At 41.0% G+C, this 25,345-nt stretch overlaps 2 protein-coding genes across 7 annotated transcripts; one reads left to right on the top strand and one right to left on the bottom strand.

Annotated features, from left to right (window-relative positions):
• Nucleotides 1-272: 272 nt before the first annotated feature.
• USP16 (ubiquitin specific peptidase 16) lies at nucleotides 273-19,410 on the bottom strand. 3 transcript variants are annotated; one of them, XM_028726985.2, is made up of 18 exons: nucleotides 19,357-19,410; nucleotides 14,744-14,846; nucleotides 13,309-13,490; nucleotides 13,012-13,115; nucleotides 11,920-12,023; nucleotides 11,495-11,682; nucleotides 10,972-11,067; nucleotides 10,257-10,387; nucleotides 9,081-9,168; nucleotides 8,556-8,634; nucleotides 7,842-7,933; nucleotides 6,190-6,243; nucleotides 4,979-5,155; nucleotides 3,216-3,891; nucleotides 2,531-2,625; nucleotides 2,190-2,276; nucleotides 684-840; nucleotides 273-586 (listed from the first exon to the last, which is right to left on the bottom strand). In XM_028726985.2, exons 2-18 carry the CDS (start codon nucleotides 14,802-14,804, stop codon nucleotides 462-464), a joined length of 2,496 nt encoding a protein of 831 aa, XP_028582818.2. In that variant the 5' UTR covers nucleotides 14,805-14,846; nucleotides 19,357-19,410; the 3' UTR covers nucleotides 273-461. The 3 variants fall into 3 exon arrangements, with proteins under 3 accessions (XP_028582818.2, XP_028582817.2, XP_028582815.2); XM_028726984.2 differs by lacking the exon at nucleotides 19,357-19,410 and adding an exon at nucleotides 18,832-18,967; XM_028726982.2 differs by lacking the exon at nucleotides 19,357-19,410 and adding an exon at nucleotides 18,775-18,961.
• Nucleotides 19,121-24,265, top strand: RWDD2B (RWD domain containing 2B). Of its 4 annotated transcripts, none has more exons than XM_028726986.2 (5): nucleotides 19,121-19,270; nucleotides 21,000-21,228; nucleotides 21,311-21,378; nucleotides 21,716-22,078; nucleotides 23,756-24,265. In XM_028726986.2, exons 2-5 carry the CDS (start codon nucleotides 21,022-21,024, stop codon nucleotides 23,988-23,990), a joined length of 873 nt encoding a protein of 290 aa, XP_028582819.1. In that variant the 5' UTR covers nucleotides 19,121-19,270; nucleotides 21,000-21,021; the 3' UTR covers nucleotides 23,991-24,265. The 4 variants fall into 4 exon arrangements, with proteins under 4 accessions (XP_028582819.1, XP_028582820.1, XP_077783420.1 ...); XM_028726987.2 differs by having other exon boundaries at nucleotides 19,146-19,307; XM_077927294.1 differs by lacking the exon at nucleotides 19,121-19,270 and adding an exon at nucleotides 19,368-19,618.
• Nucleotides 24,266-25,345: the final 1,080 nt, after the last annotated feature.

The raw sequence follows: 25,345 nt of genomic DNA, 5'->3' as shown, positions 1-25,345 counted from the left end.
TAAGCCTTTAAGGCACAGGTAGGCAAAAATGTTCCTACACCTAGTACAGGGACATTAAGAGCACCTTTTAACTTCCACTGCTCCCGATTCCTCCAACACTTCTGTGTTGCTGTTGGGAAGTAAATGGGTGCATGTGTATTAATAGCCTTAGTTACATGTGGCCCTCGGCAAAAAGTTGTGCCTACTTTTAAGAGAACAAGAGCCCTACTTCTGCATCCATTTAGCACTAGAATGTTTGTGAAAGAGGTAAAAATGTCACATTTAAATTCATGTTAGATAAAACATTTATTTTTTATTTAAAAGCATGTAAGTTCTGTTCAGATGTGGGTAAGACAAAAGCAGTGTAGATTGAGGATCAGGTTAATTGAACATGAATATTAAGTTAATTGAACATGATAGCTTTTTTTTTTTTGGTGCAACTTTCTTTGCTTTCAAATCAGCTGTAAAAGAAAATGGCTCATTTACAGTAGTCTTTCATAGAATAGAAGATATGCTTGTGAATTCATCACTTTGGCTAGAGGCACTGCTTGCACATGTGTATCACTAATATGAAACCATTGTCCTTTGGATGATTCAGTCTCTGAAGCTGAACAGAAAAAAAGAGGTGTCATTAAATTCCAGTAATTTAGCAAGAAAGTAATTTTACATTGGTCATCTAGGGTAAAAACACTGGTGCTACTTACTTTGTCCAATCTTGCCATGGAGGACAAGATCAGAAAGTTGGTTGTTAGTAGCTCTCGTCTTCACATAGGCAGTATAGTGACCAGATCTCATAGTGCCACTATGTTCAACAATACCATACAAAGAGTACAATACTCTTGAACTGCCCTCTACAACATTCTGTGAAAACAATATATCCAAAATACTTTTAAGAAGGTTGATTTTATAATGCATCAGCAAAAATCGTAACGTTTGGTCATTCTTCCGCACTAGTATACAATTATCTTTTCATTATAACTAAGCTCAGCTAATTAAACAATTAAACAGGAAACACTATAAGGGACAGCATTTATCTATGAATAAAAGGAGCATTTCAAACAAAAACATAGAAAAAGTTGAATAATAAAACAATTTGGCTAAGAATGAGACTAAAAATTAAAGGATAAAACAGCCCAAAATACACAAATCATATCTAAATAGATCCCACCCCACTAAAATTACAATCAAAAGCCTAGGTGAATAACCCATATTTTTGCCTGGCACCTAAAAAAGGAGTGATGATGCTAAGCATGCCTCCTTGGACAAAGCGGGCACCACTGCAAAGGCATGTGTTATCACCCACAGAGAAAAGAGCGTGAGAGCGTAAGGCTTAGGTTGGTTCACGTGGGGAGAGGCAGTCTGATGTAGTGCAGCCCTGAGCCCCTTTAGACTTCATAGGTCAAAACCAGCAATTTGAATTAGGCCCAGAAACTAATTGGTAGCCAGTATAGTTAGGCCATGACATGTTTTGTGCTCAGACCCATCTTTCCCCAGTGAGCAACCTGGCTATCAAAAACAAAGTGGTGTGGGTGAGCCCTAACAATGTTCAGTAGCATGTATTTGAACAGGGCAAAGTGTTTATTTTAGGTGCTGATAGAAGCCTAGTGGTCCAGGACTGAGGGAATACCAGGGGATCATCTTACCCCAAAAGCAGTGTCTATGGGCTATCTAGTATATGGGGGAACTAGAATAACTTGTTTTCATAGAGCTCACAATTAAATGAGTCAGATCTAGAATGAAAGAAACAGCATGATGGCCAGGAGAGAAATATGGTTATTACAAACCAGTCACCCTCATCACATTAGGCTGCTTACTTTAAGGTCACACTGGGGCACTCAAGGGAAGGCAGAAGCCAGAAATTATGAGAGGTGGGTTTCAGAGAAAAGAGGTTGGGTCTTTGATGTACTGAGTTTGAGACAATGATGGCTATTTCCACTGGGATGCTTCAAGAAACAAATGGATATTTGGGATTGGAAGGAGGGATAAAGTTCTGCTGTAGAAAGGTAGGATCAGATATATGAAAAGCACAGGCTGCTATCAGGTTTTGAATGCTCACATACGCATAGTAAGCATCTCTTTACTGGATACACACAAGATTTTATGCACACAAGTTAAACTTGTGTGAGCTGACTTTTTAAAGCTGTTCTTCGGCATGAGAAATAGGCTAGTGAAAAATGGTGGAAATTTAAATAGACTTTCTCTTTGCTTACCTTGCACTTAACTGAGCAGAAAGGAGCCAAGTCCATTACTTCAGGAAATTTTATGTGCTTGTTCACTTTTTGGAGATTATATCCAGTCTAGAAGGAGAGCAGAGACAGTGGCAAATAAAATGCATACAAATGACACAATCTAGTGATTTAAGAACAAAGCTTCTGATCTTCAAGACAAGAATTCTTATAAATTTAAATTATTTCTTTTATATCTCAAATATAATTGTAATATGGCAATAAGAATTTTCCCAGTTTCTCTCTCGAGTATTTTCCTGTTAGCAATGCTGCTTACAATGATGAAGCCAAGGACTTAAAACTTTATTTTACAGAAACATTTATACCTGTTGAAATCTTTTTAAATGAAGCGTTAGAATTGGAGGAGCGAGAGAAATAAGCATTTGTTTTTTGGCATTAGTGTATACATGTTTCTTGACATCTGCAGAACAAAAGGGGAAAAAAAGATTTATTAGATTTTAAAGAACGCTGTCATGGAATTGTTCTAACGCAATATAACGGATCACATAATTTGAGACTTCAGGCATGCTAAAACTTTTACTGCTTTGACTGAAAACAGCTCAATTTATTCTGAGCTCACGCTTCATAGAGTTTTTCACAATGACCTTTATAAATATGTAACATTCAAAATACAAACAAATTAATGTATACCAGCCTTTACCAACTTTGTACCTTGAAGATGTTTTTGACTACAGCTCCTATCAGTCCAAGCTGGAAGCTTGGGAACTGTGGTCCAAAACATCTGGAAAACAACTGTTTTTGAATAAACAAATATCAAAGCTGCTACTCCCATTCAGTTTTGTCACTATGTGATTAGTTTTCAAAAATACAACTTCAGCCAAATTGTATACTCACTCTAAACGACTATCTCCAATTCTCTAGGATTACTTAGGACACTACTACATGCAGTTGTCTATGCCTTTATAACAGCTATACACATACTTCCTACTTCCCTCCCTGTGAAGTCATATATGCTAGGCTGACATGGTAAGAAAATATTTAAGAGCATACTTTTTCCAGAGGTCTTTGGTCCACAAACTTGCCTCTGTGTGCATACATCACACAGCAGTTTATTGTTCTCGCAAAGTTTCTCATTATGAGTGAACTGATATAAGCAATGAAGCACTGAACCTTCTTCTGTGTTCATAGCTTCTCTGTTTGCAAGGGTACAAAATGCTGTTTCTGGATCCTCATTTACTACTTCATACATTTTTGTCTCAGAATCGTGAAGATCATTCAAGCTTTCTGAATCGTCACTAGGCTCTTCATCCAAAGCTAATTTGTTAAAGCCATTGGTAATATCCTCATCTTCATCAAGACTATCGTGTTTGGCAGGCAGATTGTCACGTTTATTAATACACTGTACAGCAGAAACCAAGCCTTCTGTGGTAACAGCCATTGTGGCTTCATTGTTTGCCTCTTGGTCAGAACTTCCTGTATTTTCATTCTGTACTTCAGCATTCTGTACTTCAGTTGTTCCCTCTTGCTCATTCATACTCTCTTTCTGATCCAGGCACTGCTCTTCACATGGGTTACATGACTCCTCGTCTTGTTTTAGGCTAGTACCCTCAGAATCATTTCCTACAGTTTCACTGCTGCAATCATGATCACCTTCCGTTTTTTCAGTGGCACAGATATCTGTTAGTGGGATTACCTTTTCTTGCATTTTTTGCTGGCGGCGTTGGTTCTGTCAAAGGAAATACAAGAAATTAAGGGTACCAAAAGGACAATTATCCTAATTTGTGCTGCACAGAGATATATAAAATGATACGGCATTTAAGTTTGGTATAAACTGAACTTCCAAGTTAATTTACATATAGATGCTCTTACGAGCTGTAAACAGTAAGGCTATCTTCAAACTTAAGGACAAACCATGATCTGGTGTAGATGAAATAGTTCGATAGTTCAGCCAAAGGAACTTAAAACAACAGGTAAAAATAAGGGATTTACAACAATTTGTGGGAAGGAAGCACCTAAGGCAGGGATGGGAACCTGTGGCTCTACTAATGCTTGGCTACACCGCCCCCCACCCATCATCCCTCATCACTGGCCATTCTGGCCAATGCTAATGGAAGCTGAACAAGGGTGGTCCTCACTGCTGTTTTAAGAGCAGATATTCCACCATTTTACAAATTAGCAATCTCCTTGACAATTTGCCATGTTGGCTAGAATAATGCCAATGCTCTCTCAACACTTGGTTAGCAGATACAGAATGTGGATGGGGATGCCTATTGGAAAGTAATGCAGTACAAATATATGCATTTAGTCACATAAAACTATGCTCAACTTTAAAAACTGGACTGGGGTGAAAATGTTGCTACACAGTCCAGATGAGCAATGAAACAGCCAGTGCAATCTGGCAAGATAGAGCACTGGCCTTAATGCCTGGGCAACAGGGATGCATACCTTCTATTCTATTTAGAATAAGAGCAGTAAGAGGCCTGTGTTCACTATCAGTTATATGGCTACATTGCAGCGTAATATGTTTGTTAGGTGATCCGCGACTGTCATGTGATTCTGCAGTGACAAAGTCTTTACAAGTTAAACAGATGCGCAAACAGCAGGAGATGGGAGAAAAACAAAGGCTGTGTAAAACAGGAGTAAGCAGCTAGCTGCACAAGAGTAGGAGAATGTGGGCGGGTGGGGTGGGGGCTTTCTTAACTCCCCTACCAACACCCTATAATGCTCAGTGCAGTACTAGTAGCAACTCTTCAACCATCCGTATATAAGAGGTAAGTGTACAGAACTGCTTTCTGCTTTGCTACTATACTAACCTTTGATTGCTTTTTGGCCATTTTCTTTGCCTTTTTCAGGAGATGCTTACTTGTACCAGGAGTCTCCTCTCTCTCCTTGAAATAACAATCATTCCCTGTGTTGTCTTCATCATCTTCAATCTCTTTCTCCTGCATCTTTCTAACATTATTATTATTATTGGGTTTTTTCTTGCCACCCTTAAAAAGAAAGCGATAAACAGTTCAGAGACATGGTGGGACGTCAACCCCAATATTTGGGTTGAGACTGGCACATCAAATGAACAAAGGAAAACAGGATGGGGGGAAAGGGAATATTCAGCTGGATATTTCTACTGTTCGTAACAAATTTAAGAACAATGGGTAGGGCTTTCCTTTACATACTATCTCACTGATGAAGGCAGGAGAAACCAGCATGCCAAGCACTGCTGCCGATGTTGCTGGACTACATTTCTGACCACCAGCTGGGCTTATGGGAGTTGGACAATTTCTTGAGGGGTAAAGGATCCTCGTCCCTGCTGTTTTAGCAGGGAGGAATGGTTTACTCCATTAGCTTTTTAAGAACCCCATATAAGTGATGGGCTTGAGAGCAAGCACCCATAAAATGTAATAAATGGTAGTACACATATAAATTTGTACAGCTGCATGCCTGATTTTGGAAATTCTCTTACTGCACACTTCACTGTCCCACCCTCCCTAAAAAAATTGAAGACTTTCTCGAAGCATGTCCCTTGAAGTACACAGCACCTATGCTGATGGGTGGGGGGAATCAGCAACCCCTCTCCTCATATATGCAGAACTTTCATCCAGTGGATGCCTCTGCTACTGACAGAAGATGGAAATCAATTTCATATTATTCTCTCTTCTGCAATCCTATGCTATCTTCCATGCTGTTCTGGAGGGTCTCCTGCTTTTTGGAAATGATTTTCAGGGGATTCTTGGGGCTGGAGGAGGAATTGGCAAAAATTGCTTCCCTTCCTCTTCTTTTAACAAAGATGTCTACTAGATCAAAAGCTCTTCTATGAGCACAAGGATACCAACTGTACAATGACTTCTGCTTGCACAATTGAAGTTCTCCTCCCACTCCTCTCGCTGAACCCCCCACCATCTGCTATGGAGGGCTGGGGGAGTTGTGGGAAGCATGTGGGGGAAACAGAGGGAAGGGAAGTTTTGATGCACAAACAAAGTCATTCCATGAGCACATCAGCCTAAAAACAAAAGCAATCTGATCTTACCTCATTTAAGACAGGGAGTGACAAATCAAGGAATGACTCGTGCACTAACGAAATCTGAAATACACATTTTATCATAGTATTAGAAAAATTGCCTGAGTTTAAGAACAACCAGTTCAGTTACAGTGGTGCCTCGCAAGACGAAATTAATTCGTTCCGCAAGTCTCTTCGTCTTGCGAGTTTTTCGTCTTGCGATGCACGGTTTCCCATAGGAATGCATTGAAAATCAATTAATGCGTTCCTAGGGAAACCGCCTTCAGACCAGGTCCGGGGACAGTCTGTCCCCCGACCTCTTCTGAAGGCTGGGGGGGGGGGGAAAGGGCTTTTCTTCCCACCCCCAGCATTTTAAAAAACCCCGGGACAGCGGAGGACTTCTCCGCTGTCCGGGGCGATTTAAAAGCCCCATGGAAGGCAGGCAGGGGGGACAAAGATTTTCGCCCCCCGCCCGCCTTCAGAAGAGGTCCTGGACCTCTTCTGAAGGCGGGCGGGGGCGAAAGTCTTTGCTCCCCCCTGCCTGCCTTCCCGGGAGAGCGGAGAAAGGCAGCGCGTTTCTCCGCTGTCCCGGACGGCTTTTGAAGGCAGGCGGGGGGGGGGGGGAGCAAAGATTTTCGCCCCCCGCCCGCCTTCAGAAGAGGTCCTGGACCTCTTCTGAAGGCGGGCGGGGGGGCGAAAGTCTTTGCTTCTCCCCCCCCCCTTCAAAAGCTGTCCTGGACAGGCTTGCGGACCTCTCCGCAAGCAGCGGGAGCGCACCCGCTGCTTGCGGAGAGTTGCCAGCATGCCGAAGCCTGCGCGCGCTGAGATCAGCGCGCCCAGGCTTCGCGGCCCCCCCGCCCGGCATCGGAGCTTGGTTCCGATGCCGGGCGGCGGGAGAAGGCGTCCCCGCCCCGCTGCCCAGCATCGGAGCTTCGTTCTGATGCCGGCGGCGGGAGGAGGCGTTCCCGCCCTGCCGCCCGGAATCGGAGCTTCGTTCCGAAGCCGGGTGGCGGGAGGAGGTCCGAGGACAGTGGGGAAGACGCGCTGCGCTTCCCCGCTGTCCCGGAGATTTCCCTATGGGCTTTCGTCTTGCGAAGCAAGCCCATAGGGAAATTCGTTTTGCGAAGCGCCTCCAAAACGGAAAACCCTTTCGTCTAGCGGGTTTTCCATCTTGCGAGGCGTTCGTCTTGCGGGGTACCACTGTATGTGAAAATAAGTTTATTGAAAAATAATCCCCAGCTTCGAGGGGTGGGGGATCCCAGTGCTGTGAGTGAGAGAGAGTGCTCAAAGCTAAGATTAGGTGCCAAAGAAGGATAAGAAGTCCCATTCTTGAAAGTAGGAAAGTGAGATACAAAAGCAGACTGGGCTGCTATTATCTCTCTATTCTTTCACCTGAATGTAAATACCAACATTTTTTTGGAATTACAAGTAAAAGCCAATAGGTGACTGGAAATCTTATACAGCAGCTCCTCCAGCTTATACGATTTCCAATTCTGCAAGAACACTTGTAGAACTATAGGATATACCCATGCACACTTCATTCCCCCATCAAAGGTAGTGTCTGGGATGTAGGTCATTATAGAAATCTCAAGTCAGCAACAGCAAAGAGAGCCCTTGTATCATTCTGCTTGCCACCAAATTTATAAGCTATTTAGGTTATATCAAAAAGGAAAGCCACTTACAGTTTGGCACTCCTCACACATGATTGTGCTTGTTAATTCTCCACCAAAAATACGGTCCACAAAGCTCAGTGTCACCTTTCCCTTTTCATACTCTGAAATATTAAGAGAAAGCATTAAAACTTTATCTTAATTTGAGGATGTTATTGTATTAAGAGCTACACTGAGTTGAACAAGAGGATAGCCCCACTCCCAACCAATGAGCATCATGAAGACATTATAGCTCCTTAGGAAAGGAGAAGTGACATGGAGTTGAATAATAGTTCCCAATGGTACGGTGAACATTCTATATATTAATTATTGTTTTTCTTTCTCCAGTGAATAGATGGGTTGGAATTGAAAAAGATCCAAAGCATATGCTCATGTCCACTGGAATTATTAAACACATGAAACAGCCCCACTTCCCCATATCACAACCCACTTTTGAAAGTGCTTTCGACTGCCAAGCAATTTTGATGCAACTTTCAGTTATTTATTTATCAACAAGGATCTGGTGTGAGTGGAAGGCACCTCTGCATGCACATAAGGCAGGAAGAAAATTAATTTCCACTATAATTTCCCCTGGCACTTATCACATCCTTTTCTGGAGAATCCTCAGCAGCCTTTTTTTGTGGTTGTGATAGGGCAGAATATGCATATGTTTCATATGTAACTCTTTGGATACCAAAAGTAATAAAGAAACAATGCCCAAGGTGAGGAACTGATAGACGTTATTACCTTTGATTTTCTTTTTTAGTTCTTCATTTTCTTTATCAGTAGAATTATTGAGTGCCTTAAAAATTCCAGCAGAAATACGCTAGAAATATATATAATTGTAAATTGTAACAAAGCTAAACATTTTTGTTGTTGTTTATTCTACTAAACATCAAGTTTAATCACCACCTTAACAGTAGAAACAGATAGCTACTCTACATATTCCTGTATTATAAAGCAGGGGTTTCCAAGCGTTTGGGGCCTATGGGCACATTTGCCAATACTGAAAGGTGTCATGAAATAAATACTCTCCATTATAATTAATATACACATATTTTTTCACATTTCTGATTCTGTGACAGCCCAATTTCATGCATATCTACTCAGAATTAAGCATAGACACCTTTCCCAGTAAGCAGCAGTGGATGGCGCGGTGGGGCTGAACCACCCACTTGACCTTTGTTCTGCCCCACCATTCTCCTCAATGCTCTTTGTGCACTAAGAGGAAAGGGAGTTCCAGGCTGCAGACATTCTGTACTAGATACTTACTTGGATTTCTTCTGTCCGCATCCCATCTAATAAATAGCGAAGCAGTTCCTGGCTGTCTTGCTGTTGATAACCTTTAAATCGTATAGCTCTGTTAAATATAACAACATAAAGGATGAAGATTTAAATTCAAAATATTACAGTAAGGACATAGAAACATTTAAAAAGTGGGAAAATAACTTGGTACGGAAAAACAAAGGCTCACATCATTTAACAGATCTCCTTTTGCTTTTTACATTATTCTAGGAATTATTCTAGGAAGTTTACATTATTCTAGGACGCGGGTGGCGCTGTGGGTAAAAGCCTCAGCGGCGAGGGCTTGCCGATCGAAAGGTCGGCGGTTCGAATCCCCGTGGCGGGGTGCGCTCCCGTTGTTCAGTCCCAGCGCCTGCCAACCTAGCAGTTCGAAAGCACTCCCGGGTGCAAGTAGATAAATAGGGACCGCTTACTAGCGGGAAGGTAAACAGCGTTTCCGTGTGCGGCTCTGGCTCGCCACAGCAGCGATGTCACGCTGGCCACGTGACCCGGAAGTGTCTCCAGACAGCGCTGGCCCCCGGCCTCTTGAGTGAGATGGGCGCACAACCCTAGAGACTGTCAATACTGGCCCGTACGGGCAGGGGTACCTTTACCTTTACCTAGGAAGTTATAAAAAAAAAAAACTTCCTTGTTTCATTTTATTGTTCCTTACATAATTTTGGCAGTCATCATAAAGATCAAACATGTCATTTTCTTAAATAAATGTACAGCATAATCCATGCATGTCTAATTAGAAATCGATACCACTGGCCTTGGTAATGGTTTACCATGAATGTGGTGATCTTGGCTGCTTTGCTCCTCCCAATCAAGGGTGGGGGAACAAGTCATGATCCCTGGCTTGGGGTTATGTCCAAACCTGGGGTTGTGATTTGTTTTATTCCCAGCAAACCATAATCTGTAGGCCTTTTCTTGGTCATTGTGGCATAAACTAATCATGACTGAAACGGAGACATGTGGACATGAAGCCTGTTTTCAGCTTCAAGTATTTATAAGACAATGCTAACATCTCATGATGTACAGGAAGAAATACAACTTAAAATGCCTTAACCCAATCAAATTGCTCTATAGACCAACCAGTATATGCAATTCACTGTTTTATATAAGCTTTTCAATATTAACATTACAACTCAGGCAGATACTCACTTTTTACAGATCTGAGAGAAGAGTTCTTTGGGGGTCACAGTTCCTTTTTTAGTCTCTTGCATTTCTGTCAGAAACTGACACATGGCTAGTGTAAGAGGTCTTGGCTGATCAAGTGTAACTATCATGGGTTCCTGAACACCACACAAAGAGAACATTTGTATTACATACATTTTAAAAAATAATTTGCCATTCATTCATTTGAAGCGATATAGAAAATCATCTGGATTGCCCTCAGCAAAATGTGTGTGCATTTTTGTAGCCTGTATCCAGCACAGCACTAGCAAAAGAATTGCCACACAATGGGAATTTCTGCCCCTCTCCTTCACACAGCTAGTCATGAGGGTTAGGGAACCATGAGGAAAGAAAATGCCTGGGACATGGGTCAAGGGGTTGAAAAGCAGCTATCATGGGTTTGTTTTCTGAAACGAATCAAGGCTAAACACATCTGTTCAGGCTTGGACATGATGCTCAACTGTGGTTAGCTAGAAACTGAAATGAAAGCTTCTGATATCTTCAGCATTATAACACAAGAGCAGGATGAGGTAGTAAATGAGCCTGGGGCTTCTTCATATAGCACTAAGCCATTGCATCTGAAGCAGGCCACTGCGTCAACTGACCTGGCCATCCCCAAAATTCAGACACAGGCTTTTTGGTAAAGCTTGCTTAACCCACCTCTTAAAATTTTTAATACACCATAAAACAACAGCTAACATACCGTTATTGAGAATTCTGGTGGTTCAAGTGTAACTGCCAAGTCCGGCATTTTAACCTCCTTTAGCAGCTCTCTCAGAACTGGTGTTTGTGATAAGTTCTGCAGGGAAATTTTTTTAGAGTCAATGATTAACACGTTTGGGAACTCACAGTCATACCTAGAAACTTATTTCCTTATGTTCAAAATCCTTTTGAGACCACAATTTATTCAAATAAAGGCAGCGAACAAGATTGTCAGCAAGAAAAATGACAATCATTTTCCCACAAAAATTTCCCCACTTGTCCAATTCACGCTATTGGCATTCAGGACAAAGCCTACCCTAAGAGGTTTTGTTCCCCAGCAATCAGACAAATGCATTCAGGATAATACATACTGGCTATACAGGGATTTAAAAGATAAGAGCTTGCAACTTGATATTTGTCAAGAAACAGAACAGGTAAGCAATGAAGCTCCTGTTGCTACTTCAGCACAAATGGGGGTTGGGTGAGATCAGGAATCTAGGAATTGCTAGGAATCTCCATCATACCTGCAGAACTGCATTAAAGAAACAGGTATTCCCCAGGTTACTGAGGCCCTTCACTGTCACTTCTGCATTGCCATTTAAATGAAGTTTGTTGTCCTTCATCAATATCTCTTTTTTCTCCCTCTCTTCCTCATTTCGGTGGTCCTTTATTTTTTTGTTTTCCAATGGCTTGTTTTCTTCTTCTTTTGATGCTGAAATAAAAACAATTCATTTTGTGTTTCAAAATGCAATAAACCGAGAGATGTTAGGATGCAGCAATTACTAATACTACTCAGAGAAAAGCTAGACCTCCTAGGGTCTATTCATTGCTACAGATAACCAAAAGTAAATTGACATTTCTAGTACATTCTAGTCTGGAAGGTGACAGTGAACAAAGAACCCATCAATTTCTAAATCAGTAGGCACATCCCAATGATGTCAGAACTTACCTGTATTCTGCATGTTCACATGTGCTTGTTTTCTAACATAGTCCACAAGCTGGCCCAATTGACCATTACTATTGTATGGCACATCGTTGTCACACAAATAGCACCTGCGTCCACAAAAAGGAGAAAAGAAGATAAATAAAAAAAACACCCAGAAGCCCAGTGCAGCTGGCTTCAAAATAAAGTGCATATCATGATGTAGATACATTTCAAACTAAATTTGTATTCACATATGATATGAAAGTGGTTATCCGATCCATATATATATATATATATATATATATATATATATATATAAATAAAATCAGCTAGAATTTTGCATTTCTTTACTACAAAATGTCCAGCTATTAAGTTCTCAGAAGCTGTTGTCTATGACAAACAATTTTGCACAGTAGACAAATACAGCAATTTTAAGACTAAACTTGATATATTGTATAAATCAAGGAATTAAATCTGTATTAGCAGCAAATTCTAGTAAGTTCACTTATAAGTCTCACAGAGCCGCAGAGTTCTTGTTTCCTAATAAATCAATACAAGATTAACACAATCTTAGTACTTTATTATTGCTACTAGTTATCATGTATTATTTAACCCTTAATTTCTGATGTATAAGATTTTGTGTATGTTTCAGAGATATTTATAAACAATTTACAACACAAGTGCTATGGCAAGATGGGAAAGGGGTGCAGAATCACTATAGCGGTGAAGCCTCTCAAGAAAATAGAAAGCATTTATGATAAACCATGTTACTGCCACTGAAAATATGAAAGAATGTTCGGGATGAATTACAAGGTGCTTAATTAGTATGACAACACAAGAATTTAGGTAGCGATTCCCTTTTTTGTTATATGTTGCACTCCATGTGTGCTGGCACATATTCAGAATAAGGGCTGCATAATGGTTTCTATAGGAAGATGGTGTAAGATGAACCCCTCATACAGGAGGAAGAGAGAAAACTAAGTATGCAGCCAAAGCATGACAGAAATGGTAAATAAAATAAGTCAGGTACACTGCACAAAAGGTTACATAATAATTCCAATAACTTTTAGGGGGGGAAACCATGTAGCCTTCTAACTGGAATATTGACAAACTCACCACACACTCCAGTTGTCCAAACTGAGAACCAAACAATGAGGTTCTGATCTTGGTGTTTCATAATGCTTTATGGCATGTTTTTCTTGAGAATTTCTGCCACAGCCCTGGAATAGCAACAGTTGCAAATACAATAAAGGTTGCAAGTCAACAGTTATTGAATTAAACTTTTTAAAGTGAAACCTTCAAATAGTTGCAATAAGGAATAGTTCCACTATAAGGAGTACTGTTAAGTGCTAATGAAACAAAGCAATTATACATTTCCCACCCTTGGTATGCATATTATAGGGAAAGAAATACCGTGTGGCCACATTTCAGGCATAACCATATTGAAGGTCCGTCTTCTGTTTTGTCTTCAGATTTCTCACGGGTCTCACTGTCTGATGTTCGGCAATCCTGGCATGAGCTCCAGTCCACATTCTGCAACACCTTTTTCAGGCCACCTTGTTCCAATCCTTTGCGAAGGTGCTTGCATACAGGTTCTATTGGGAAGGTTCAACAAGGCAAGGCAAATTTAAAAGGGACATTATTTAGAACGAATGTGGTGTAGGGGTAGAGATACTCTAATCTCTGCTGTACAGTGCAACTCCCCTGGTGGCTTTGGGCAAATTATTGTCCTGCAACCCAACCTACCTCACAGAGTTGTTGGGAGAAAAAAAATGATACAATTCTACATCTGCCACAGTAGCTTCCTGGGTGCACTGTGAGACACTGGTGTGATAAATGAACAAAAACCTAAGGCATACAGTGGTACCTCTGGTTATGTACTTAATTCGTTCCGGAGGTACGTTCTTAACCTTAAACTGTTCTTAACCTGAAGCACCAATTTAGCGAATGGGGCCTCCCGCTGCTGCTGCGCGATTTCTGTTCTCACCCTGAAGTAAAGTTCTTAAGCCGAGGTACTATTTCTGAGTTAGCAGAGTCTGTAACCTGAAGCGTATGTAACCCGAGGTACCACTGTATAGCCAAAGAACTGTGAGAAGAAGTAATAGTTGCTGGTGCTGCTCTACTAAAGCTTCCAGCAGAGCTTGTGAATTTTTGTACAAAATGAAAGCTCTATAGCTCTCTGAGCAAGACCTGTTTTATTTGTTCTTAAAACATTTTTTCTTTAAAAGAATCCTGCGTCTTCCTTTAACTGCATGAACTTATATAACCCAGTATTGCTGCCTTCTTTCTGACATGGTCTTAATACTGTGTCAAAAGAGATTTAATAACTGAACAAATGGATATTATTTATTTAAGAATCGGAAATAATGGGATCACAAGCACAACAAACCTGTCTTTACACAGGGAGGTTCAGGCAGGAGAAGAAAAGTAATTATGCCATTTCATACTGAGGCTAGAGCTACACTGCTGTTTAATCTTCTCATCATGACTATGATCATAGAGCATCAGGGTTCCAAGCTAATTGTCAGATGTTTTGTCCCAATTCAGATAAAACTAGGCAATGAAGTCAACAGGAGTCGGGCAAAAATAAATGTTAACCCATAAATTTCACTGAGAAGGGCAAACCTTTCCCTGGAGTCAAACCTTTGGCAAGTCCAAGGCCTACTGTAAATTAAATGAGATTGCCCCTTAAATATGAATTTAAATACTGTTGTTCTCTACATTATTTGATTTGCACTACGACAAACACCTTTGAGATATTACATTTCTGCCAAGGAAATAAGAGTATAAACTCTTTCTTCCTCGGAGCTATGAAACTGATTGACAGTATTACAATTACAAAGAATACCTGCTACATCCGGTGAGTCATCTGGTGGCATGTTTTTCCCCTTTGTTCGTCTTTTTCCCATGCTGCTGCTCCAAGGTTTTATTTCACATCAAACATTTATGGCCTAAAAGAGAAAGAAATATTATCATTCTCAATTTTGAAGGAGACCTAAAAAACTAAAAGCAACTACACAAGAAGACATTCAAGACCCAATTCCTCAAGGTGATGGTGAACTCTGAACATAATGATGTGCCATGGAGCAAGTGGGGTAGAGTTTGTGTCACCAGCCATATTTTCCTTTCTTGTATATCAGTCCTTGGAAATTGAGGTTGAAAGTGGCAACACTGCAACCAAGCAAGGCCAAAATCCAGCTGAAAGGTTTGCACAAAGTACTGTATACAAATTTGTTTAAGAGCAGAATACATTTTAGGAATATATTGGGCATATTCAGATAACCAAATGTCAGCTTGAGAAGCTGAGATATGCATGAGCTTCGGGCACTTGCATGTAGCCACACTACTCCCCCCACTTCAGGAAACTTCACTTAATCATAGTTTCTCATTACACTTGAACCGAGAAACTATTATTTTTTTGCTTGATTGCATGCCATTTTTTGACATTGGCTTCCATATCCTGACTTGTTTAGAAGCTGCTAACCAGTTTCAAATCTGGACATAACTGGAAGCTATGGTTAACTGTAGGTTACTTGTCCTGTGAAGAAACAAAGCTGTTACCAGAAGGTTATTTGTATCTTGGCTTATCAAGCCAAGATTTGATCCCTTAAATGTGCCACTGTGTACAGGAAGGCTGCAACTCAACGAGAGTGCTCATGCAGTCTATTATATAACATTGGACTTTTGACTGCAAAGATACTGAGTTCAAATCCATGCTTAACCCTAAAGCTCTCTGGGTGGTCACAGGCAAGTCATTTTTTCTTTGTCACAATAGTGTTGTTGAGAGGATAAAATGGGAGAGCACCCTGTGTACTGCCCTGAGCTTCTTTGGGGAAAAGTAGGATATAAATGTAATAAATAAAATTACTGACATGCATACAAGTGCGACAGATAATATTTCAGAGGCTAAATATGAAGTGAAGTGTCATGTTCTAGCATAGCAGGTTAAGCTAGTCTGATGGGATATCACATACTAAACTACAAAATGCTACAATATAAAGGCGTGGATTTAGATCAGAGCTTTCCAAACTTTTCAAGTTGGTGACACACTTTTGGGACATGCATCATGTCTTGTCACAGAAATTCAGTTTTACTAGCAAACCAGAGCTTAAACTAACCCTTTGCAGCACCAGGAGGAGCGCAGGGAATGTTCATGTGACACACCTACACACTGCAGCCAACACATTAACGTGTCGTGACACACTGTTTGGAAAGCTCTGATTTAGATACTTTAAAATGTACTCTCTGTTGTATTGGGAACACTCAGAAGCAGGTAACATTCTGCAGCAGAAAATATTAGGGAACATGTTTATTTGCCAGCACAAACTTCAGTAGTACAGGTTTTGGTGGTCTTGATTTGTTGTTACTTCTACCACATATTCTACATGCTTGTACATATTTTGCTCCTATTGTTGCTGCTTCTCTGGGCAAATGACAGGTTAGCTTGATTATATAGAACTTACATTCTATTTTGGAAATTATCCAGAGAAACATGTGACTTAGCTTCATGTGTCCAATATGGAATAGCCAGGACACAGAGCAAACTTTTGACTATTTAAAAAAATAATCTGAACAACAACGATCCGCTGGCCATGCCTATAGCAGCTTTCAGATCCTAATCTTTTTATTTTTTATTTTTTAACACAACAGTAATCAGAGAGGTAAATGTATTTTTGTGTATGTTAACTATGAATGAACACCAGTTTAGGGCTTTTCATATTCCAATACCCATAGACTGCCTGCACAGCAGGGATACATGCTGACAAATAGACTTTCTGCAAATACAGTATAATCAAATTGTACTGCTGTAGGGATTACTCAAGAATGACTACTGTGACAATTTTAGACATGTTTTCAAAATAGTCTACCTATTCCGGCTTCTCCTCCTTACAAAAACAAATTCAGTGTTGGTCAAGTCCCTGGAGTACTTTGCTCAACTTTCTGCACTATTACTCACCGCAATCTCTGGGGTGGAAACAGCACCCCTGGAAAAGGGAAGAGCAGCCTCTTTTACACTGATGTAAGTCCATATTACAAGTCCATATTTCTGCTTCTTTCTCGCTTTTAACTCAATTAGTTTCCCAGAATTCTGGAGTTGGAAGGGATCCCAAGGGTAATCTAGTTCAACCCCCTGCAATGCAGGAATCTTTTAACCCAACAGGGGGCTTGAACCCATGACCCTGAGATTAAGAGTCTCGCGTTTTGACACGAGTCAAACACAATTCAGTGCATAAAGTTTTAAATTTAAGGCCCTTTCTTATGACATAAGACAAGCAAATGCTCACACAAGCATGGCTATTGAGCAGTTTGGGACACATCCTCATTCCCTTGCATCCACTGAATTATTAGCAACTGGGATGCTGGGAAGGGAGGAAAACACCTGTTTCGTCTCAAGTGTGTTACTGCTGGCATTTGATGGCATACAAAATGTTAGAAGCAGTGCCCTTCAGCTCTCTATATTGGACAAACAGGCCAAACCCTACGCCAAAGGATAAATGAACATAAAACTGACATCAGGAATCACAAGACAGAGAAACCAGTAGGAGAACACTTCAATCTCCCAGGACATTCAATACAAGATCTCAAAGCAGCTGTCTTATTACAAAAGAATTTCAGAAATAGACTTGAAAGAGAAGTTGCTGAATTAGAACTTATTACCAAACTGAAAACTATGGAGAGACCTGGTCTGAATAGAGATATTGGATTCTTGTCTCATTACACATGCTTTTTGGTCATCTGCATACTATCCCTTGCTTTTTCCTGTAGGACTAAATGCAGTCGTCAACATGTTTACCATACCCATTGAGCCAATCACCCATCCCCTACTACCCACCCTTCTGAGAAATACCCCACCCCACCCTCCCACTATATACAGTGGATGCTTGGGTGCGAACGTGATCTGTGTGGGATGCATGTTCGCAACCTGCGTCTGTGCATGCACGGGTTGCGATTTGGCTCTTCTGCGACCACCTAAACCCGGAAGTAACCCGTTCTGTTACTTTCGGGTTTCGGTGGTCCACAACCTGAAGCGGCTGTAACCCGAGGTATGACTGTATAAGGGTCTGGTGACTTCTGCTTCAGTGTATCTGAAGATATGGGGAATGTACACGAAAGCTTATACCAGAACAAACTTAGCTGGTCTATAAGGTGCTACTGGACAATTTAAAAAGGCAATTTGAAATATTAAAAAGACAAATTGAAATATAAAAAACCACAAATAAAACCAAGTGTTGGGAATACTGTGCTGTAAATAGCTAACCTGCCCTGCATGCAGACCTTAAAACAGGTGAAAACATTTCACTACGACTTCTTTTGACCAAACTGCGGGAGGCAGTGGAAGACAGGAGTGCCTGGCGTGCTCTGGTCCATGGGGTGACGAAGAGTCGGACACGACTAAACGACTAATCAACAACAACGACTTCTTATCCCCGTGACTTGCTTGGCCAGTGCCATTTGCTTAGCGCACGTTAATGGCAGGGAGCGCGCTCAAATTATTGCGGGGACAAATCCTGTCTTTCCCAAAGCCTGCCTTTCAATCTTAAGGAAACAGCCCCCCTCCGAAACTTCTGCATGTCCTGCTGCCTTTAACAGGCGCAGGACCAAAGACCAGCAAGAGAATTGGCCACTTTGCTTAACCGGATACGGAGTGCTGCACTTCTTGGACCCAGCTCGTGTTCCTGCGCAGTCACACAAAACCTTATCCTCCCTTCCCTTCATACCCAGGAGTAGAGCCCTTCAGAAATTGGCAGCCTCAGGTTAGAAGGGCAAAATATTCTGCCTCTCCAAGAAAGCCAAGCCAAGGCAGACCTGACACTGCCGCCGCCGCCGCCGCCTCCTCCTTTGCGACTACATGGGCTTAAGAGAGACCATACTACTCACCCGCAAGCCTTTAAGCGAAAAGTCTGGTGAAGGAGATACAAATAAAACCCCGCATGCCTGGAGAGACCAACAGTCCCCACTGCTCCGTGGCAGCCTCTGCGGCGCGTCACCGTCTGAGAGTCGAGGGAGAAACACGCAGCTCGCGACTGGCCCAGCTCTCCTCTCCCTTCAGAAAACGAGCCTCGCTGCAATTTCTACCAGAACGCGCCGCAACTTGCCGGGTGGGAGGCAGTCCCCAGCTTTGATTGGTCACGTCACCTTAACCCCGCCTAGTCTGCCCTTACTGACAAAAGCCAGAGCCAATAGGAAAACGATCCTGCGTTGCGTCACTGAGAAGACGAAAGTAAATGAAGCGGCCGGTGAGGGCAAAGGGGGGGGGGGAGAGCGAGCAACTGCGCAGCATGGAGCGAAGGAGTCCCGAGGTGTCGCCCGCGCTCCTTAGCCGGAAAGAAACGTCCCGGATTTAAACGGTTCGCGACATATCTCTGCGTCTGAGGTGGATATCAACAGTCCTGTAGAGCGGCACAAAAAAAGTGGGGGGGGGGGGAGCGGTTGACGGTTCGCCGAGCATAGATTTCTTACCATAGAAGGGCCGCTTTGCTGAACAGGAACTTCCGGTGCGTTGGCTGCCGGGAAGGGACTCCCTGGGAGGAAGTCTGTGGTCCAGATCTAAAGTGAACCGAAGGATAAACAAGCCGCACCGAGTCCAGCTTCCGGGTTCGCTGTGAACTTTCCAGGGCAGAAGGGAAGGGTGCTCGTAGGCGGGAGCTTTGCTGAGAAATCCAGGTTTTTAGTGTGGTTTTGGCCAGCGTGCTCTCTCCCCCTCCTCCCACCCCATCACAAGGTAGCAGCAAAGGCAAGCGGTCACGATATTTTTATTTGGGATCGGGTGGAGCTCGATTTATATTTCCGTGTATCTGTATCTAACAATATGGAAACAGGGTCATTGGAGTCCTACTTAAAATAAATCAGTTGATTGCAGTGGTTCTATCCTATCACTAACATGGAATATCAACCCTTAATCAGAAAGAAAGAAATGCCCTGATGACTGTCTGCTTACACAGAAACGAAAGTGCCGAATTTAGGATGACCTGGATAGTTGGAAATATGAAAAAATGTAGGGTTGAGTGTTTAAACATCCGGGGTTGCAATCCACATACACCGCTATGGAGACTATTGCTTCTGAGTAAACATGCATAGAATTGCTGTGTGAAAATGTAAATGATCAGCTAGTGCAAAAGGCATATCTATTGTATTTAACATCTGATTGGGTGAAGGCTCTGGCTATGTGGTAGATACTTCTGAGTAAACATGCATAAGAATGTGCCACGTGGCCCATGCTTATGCAATCTTTTTCAGGCACTGATCTAAATTTTTTCAATGTATACCTCAAATCTTTGTTAACTGTTCTTTGGAAACTCATATAACCTACAAGATAAACTCATCAGTGATCCATAATCCGTGAACCTAAGGCTGTAGCCCTGTATCCACTTACTTGGGAGTAAATCTCATTTAACTCCATATGACTTGTTGCTGAATATGCATATACAGGATTGCACTGTAAAGCTGCAGTCACATGCAAGTTTATCTGGGAGTATCAGAGTGATCCTCATCCTGGTTAGAGATCAGAAAAGTAGCTGCTTGCCCCTTGCATCCCAAATCCTGTTGGCTTGGAACTGGCCAGGTCAAAATATGTGTGTGTGTGTGTGGTATTTTTCTGTATGAGTTTTGCTATTCTAGCTCCTGGCTGGCATAATTGAGGCATAGTCCACAAGGTTTTGAATCTAGTTTATCCAAAGGTGCCTCCTCCCACAGTCAGTAGGGTAACTACTGGCAGTAGTTTTTCACTTGAAACTTGGGTCTTTGCTGCACTCCCCCTCCACTTGAGGAAACTACTACTTGCTGTCTTAAACTTCAGTATTGGGTTGTGTGTAGGAATGCACTGTAAACCACACTTATCACAGTGAACATGCATAGGATTGGGATGCAAATTTACAATCCAGTGCAGTCATTTGGAAGTGAATGTGCATATTATTGGGCTGCCAATAAAATAGATGTTGATGGGAATCTGTGTTTCAATTCCTTCAATGTGGAAAAATGACATAAAAATTAATGGTAATATTCTGCAACCAGTTAAAGATTTCATGTGTTTGTCCCATCAAATATAGCCATATACAGCACCAGAAGCTGCAAATACTAACAGTATTTCCCTCTAATTTGTTTAGGAATCACATAAACATATCTAAAATGAGCAACTTGGAAGAGGCTGAACTACAACTTTCTGAATTAGATTTGCTTTCTAGTATGTTCCCCAATGAAGATGAATTTAAAGTGACTGATCAACTGGCTTTAGCAGAACTGAAGGATCACATTGACAGATGCACCTTGGAAGTGCCATCATCAAAAATACAGTTTACATTGAATTTAGAATTAGACACTGCAGATGGAAATAAGGTAAGGCATCACCGTTCTGAATGAAGTATGGTATTTGAGACTAGATATTTAGTAATCTCTGTTTCTTTGAATTCCTTTCTAGATTCCACTTTCTTTGTTTTGTGCTTTCCCATTAAAATACCCAGCTGTTCTTCCAGAAATTACTATCAGGTACTACATATTTTGATATAGAGAAAAGTGGCCTAAAGGTTGAAATGCATTGTTTATTCTGTTGTAACATAAAGTCTGCATTTAGCTGTCATATGCAGTATAATAATTCTAATGACTACAGTGAGAATTCAGGGATGTATCCCCCCCCAAAAAAAACCACACAAATGGAATCTTTAAACTTTATCCCTCACACACAAAGAAGAAAGAAAGGGAAGGAGGTTGTGTGAGCCTAAGGTCACCCCAGAGCATTCCCAATAATTAAGAAAAACTAGATTTTTCCATTTTTTAAATCCTTTCATTTGTATTCTAAACAATGCCATCATTCCTCCCCCTTTAGATCTCCATCTATAAGCCGATCACAGCAGGTACAGCTGAACACAGATCTTATAACCTACTTGAAGACACATTGTGCTGGTGAAGTCTGCATATTAAGTGCAAGAGAATGGATTAAAGAACATGGCACTGCTTACATCAGCAGAGATCCCTCATCTTCAATCATGATGAAATCAAGTATTCAGAAGTCAGATAATGTTTTCACTAGACTATGGATTTACAGTCATCACATTTATAACAAGCACAAAAGAAAGAATATAGTTGATTGGGCTAAGGAACTCTCTCTGTCTGGATTTAGCATGCCTGGGAAACCAGGTATCATTTGTGTAGAGGGCCAGCAGAGCCTGTGTGAGGAGTTTTGGGCAAGGTTTGTTTTTCACTTTATATCTTGCATTCTTGAGTTGCTACCTTTTGGTGGTTTACTTCAGTCATAAATTCCTGAAACTAATATTTTTCACTGTATATTCAGAATCCTTCCTGTGCTTATTCTGCCAGTTATACTTTACAGCACCATAATTTAGCACTGTGATTAGGCAGTTGCTTGATCCTGTGTGCGCATACCTCACAGAAGAGGGATGGCATGATGAGATTGTCAGTGACTGTTTCATCACCAAGAAAAACATGATGGAAAGCTCTCTGTTGGCAGAAGAAACTGAGAAAACTTATGAAGTAGAGGCAAGAGATGTAGAGCCGCATGTGGGTGACCAAGGCATTGAATACAGGTTTTCAAAGGTTTGTAGAAATACGATGGTCACTAAAGGGTGCTGGGAGTTGTAGTCTACAAGATCTGGAGGGTACCGTATTTAAATTCACAAATTTAAAACACATGACTTAAACATGGGAACTGTAGTTTACCACCCAGAGGGCTACAATTCCCAGCACCCTTAACATGCTACAGTTCCCATGATTCCTTGGAGGAAGCCATCTGTTTTAAATGCACAATGTGGGTGTGACCTTAAATCAGTAACAATATAGGAATTGTATGAATTCCATTTATGTCTTGAGACCAGACATAGTTGCAATCCAAGATCTTAATGTCAGAAGAAACTTTCAAGCCATGGTTCAGGCCTCTTTTTGTTGCCAAAATCTTTCTGGTGGCATTGTGAGGAAGGCAGTATAAGTATGCTTAGGAACTACAGTGGTACCTCGGGTTACATATGCTTCAGGTTATATACGCTTCAGGTTACAGACTCCACTAACCCAGAAATAGTACCTTGGGTTAAGAACTTTGCTTCAGGATGAGAACAGAAATTGTGCTCTGGCTGCGCAGCAGCAGCAGGAGGCCCATGCCATTAGCTAAAGTGGTGCTTCAGGTTAAGAACAGTTTCAGGTTAAGAACGGACCTCCAGAACGAATTAAGTACTTAACCTGAGGTACCACTGTATAAACTAGTAAATGGCTTCTAGTCTTCACCAGTGACTTCATTCTGTTTCTCACAACCTCTTTCTTTCAAGAGAGAATATTCATCACCTCAACCACTAACATGGAATGTGAATACTGAAAATAGACTCTTTTCAAATCATAGTCCCCTCAGTGGCAAGGAGGCTGACCGTCCACTAGAATCTATTTATTTAGTAAGGAGTTATATATAAATATATTAAAGTTGGTAGAGTTGGTTCAAGCCCCACCCCACATTTGGCGAAAGATTCCTGCATTGCAGTAGATTGGGCTAGATAAACCTTGTGGTCTCTTCCAACTCTATAAGTGCCTAGGAGGGTTTCCCCTGTAATTTATATAAGTTACCCACTTTCATTATAATAGGATATAATAGAAAACAGATTTAGGAGTATTGTAATGGATACTGTGGTGTAATAAATGCAACACTTTGCTTCTAAGAATGTATAAAGAAAGGTTTGTCACATTTTTGTAATATTGCTCCTTTTACAGTTTCAGAATATATTAGCCCATGTCTTAAGTTCTATTGAAAACACTAGGATTTGTGACTAATAAATTCCATTGGCCTCAACAGGACGAAGTCAGAAGTAATTTTAGTTGGTAGGGCTTATTGTGTTTTCTAAATATGTGATTCTCTCCTTGAATTTAGAATCAGAAGATTATCATGGCAGAGAATTTTAATACGTCACAGAGAAGACATTTGCTTAGAAGGGACTGAAGCTGAAATGGGAAAACAAAAGAAGTTTTTTGCTTTTGAAGAAAAAATATTTGATGCACATGGTGCCAGAGGAAATCACATGGATTTGGGACAATTGTATCATTTTTTACTTGACAGTGGGTGTGGTGATATTTTTCAACTGTACTTTGGAGTTGAAGGACAATAGATCATCAAGAGGTGGAAAAATCATATGGAACACTTAAATTAAACTTTAGCAGTCCTCTGTGGGTGACATGTAATTGTGGTGTCCCGCTTCTGTTTATGACAACAGGACTTGTACCTCCTCCCCTCCCCTTTTCATCCCAAATGTGTTGTGGGACCTTCTGGAGCATTTTGGGGAGTGGGTTGGCAGGAGAAAATCCAATCGTATCCACTGGTGTAATGTTGGATCTTGTCCTATGTTTTTACTTTTTAAAAAATAAATAAATACTAAGAACTTTACTCATTTACATCTGATAAATTATGAATGTCCAAACAAGTTTGATTTTAATTTAAGATAACATTTTAATGCTAATGACAAACAATAAAAGCAATGCAGTTGATCTATTCATCTAAATAATTCCCATAATCTCAAATATCTTATGTAGCCTAATCCTTTGCAGAATTAAGAAACTCGTTGAAATAAATAGGCTTTGATAAAACTAACTACAGTTAGTTTTGCTACACAGCATTTTTCAGGTATGAACTTCTATCTGTTCTTGTCTGCACATCACAAAATATAGCTATTTTTTCACATAACCCACTTGCAAGGTTAACTACATCATCATGTTTCCACTTTAGGGGTAGCAAAATTGTGTAGGTAGGTAGGTTGTGCTTGTGTTACTCATAGATAGGCAAAACCTTTATGACAGGTCTGCTCCACCTCTTACAGCTGGCTGTCACTCTGGTGGCAACACATGTCAACCCAATGTGTGGCAGCTATGAAAAAGGCGAATTCCTTTTTAGAGATCGTTCGAAAAGGGATTGAAAATAACACTGCTAATATTATTATGCATTTATATAAATCTATTGTGCGACCTCAGTTGGCATACTATGTACTGTTTTAGTTGCCATATCTCAGAAAGGATACTATGGAGCTGAAAAGGTGGAGAAAAGAGCAACCAAAATGATAAGGTGGTTTGGAAAAAAGTAAGTAAGAGGAATATGATAGAGTTGCAAAATATAAAAGCTTATGTCAAATATATGATGGCTATCCCTAATCCTATAGAAGGTATTTCAGCCATTATGCTTTATGTTTCCATCTTCTGTGAAACTTGGAAGTTCCTGAGCATATGCTTATATGTAGAACATCTGTAGGTCAGGAGTCTAAGGCTTCACTGTTGTCATTGTTGTCACTGTTGTACCTATAGTACAACTTTTAAGCATCCAGTATCCTACAGCGGCATGTTACAGTGAAAATAATTAGCAACGAGCAGGCTTTCAGGGAAAGATCCACCTTACAGATCCTCCATTGAACTACCCCCAATGAGCCCCCGAGTTCTCCAGTACATAATTTGAACACTATCCTAATCCTAAACTGGA

The sequence above is a fragment of the Podarcis muralis genome, chromosome 4 (genome assembly GCF_964188315.1).
Source record: "Podarcis muralis chromosome 4, rPodMur119.hap1.1, whole genome shotgun sequence".
In the NCBI taxonomy this organism is placed as follows: domain Eukaryota; kingdom Metazoa; phylum Chordata; class Lepidosauria; order Squamata; family Lacertidae; genus Podarcis; species Podarcis muralis.
The sequence above is the reverse complement of the archived record's forward strand: the minus strand, read 5'-3'. Positions and strand labels throughout refer to the sequence as shown.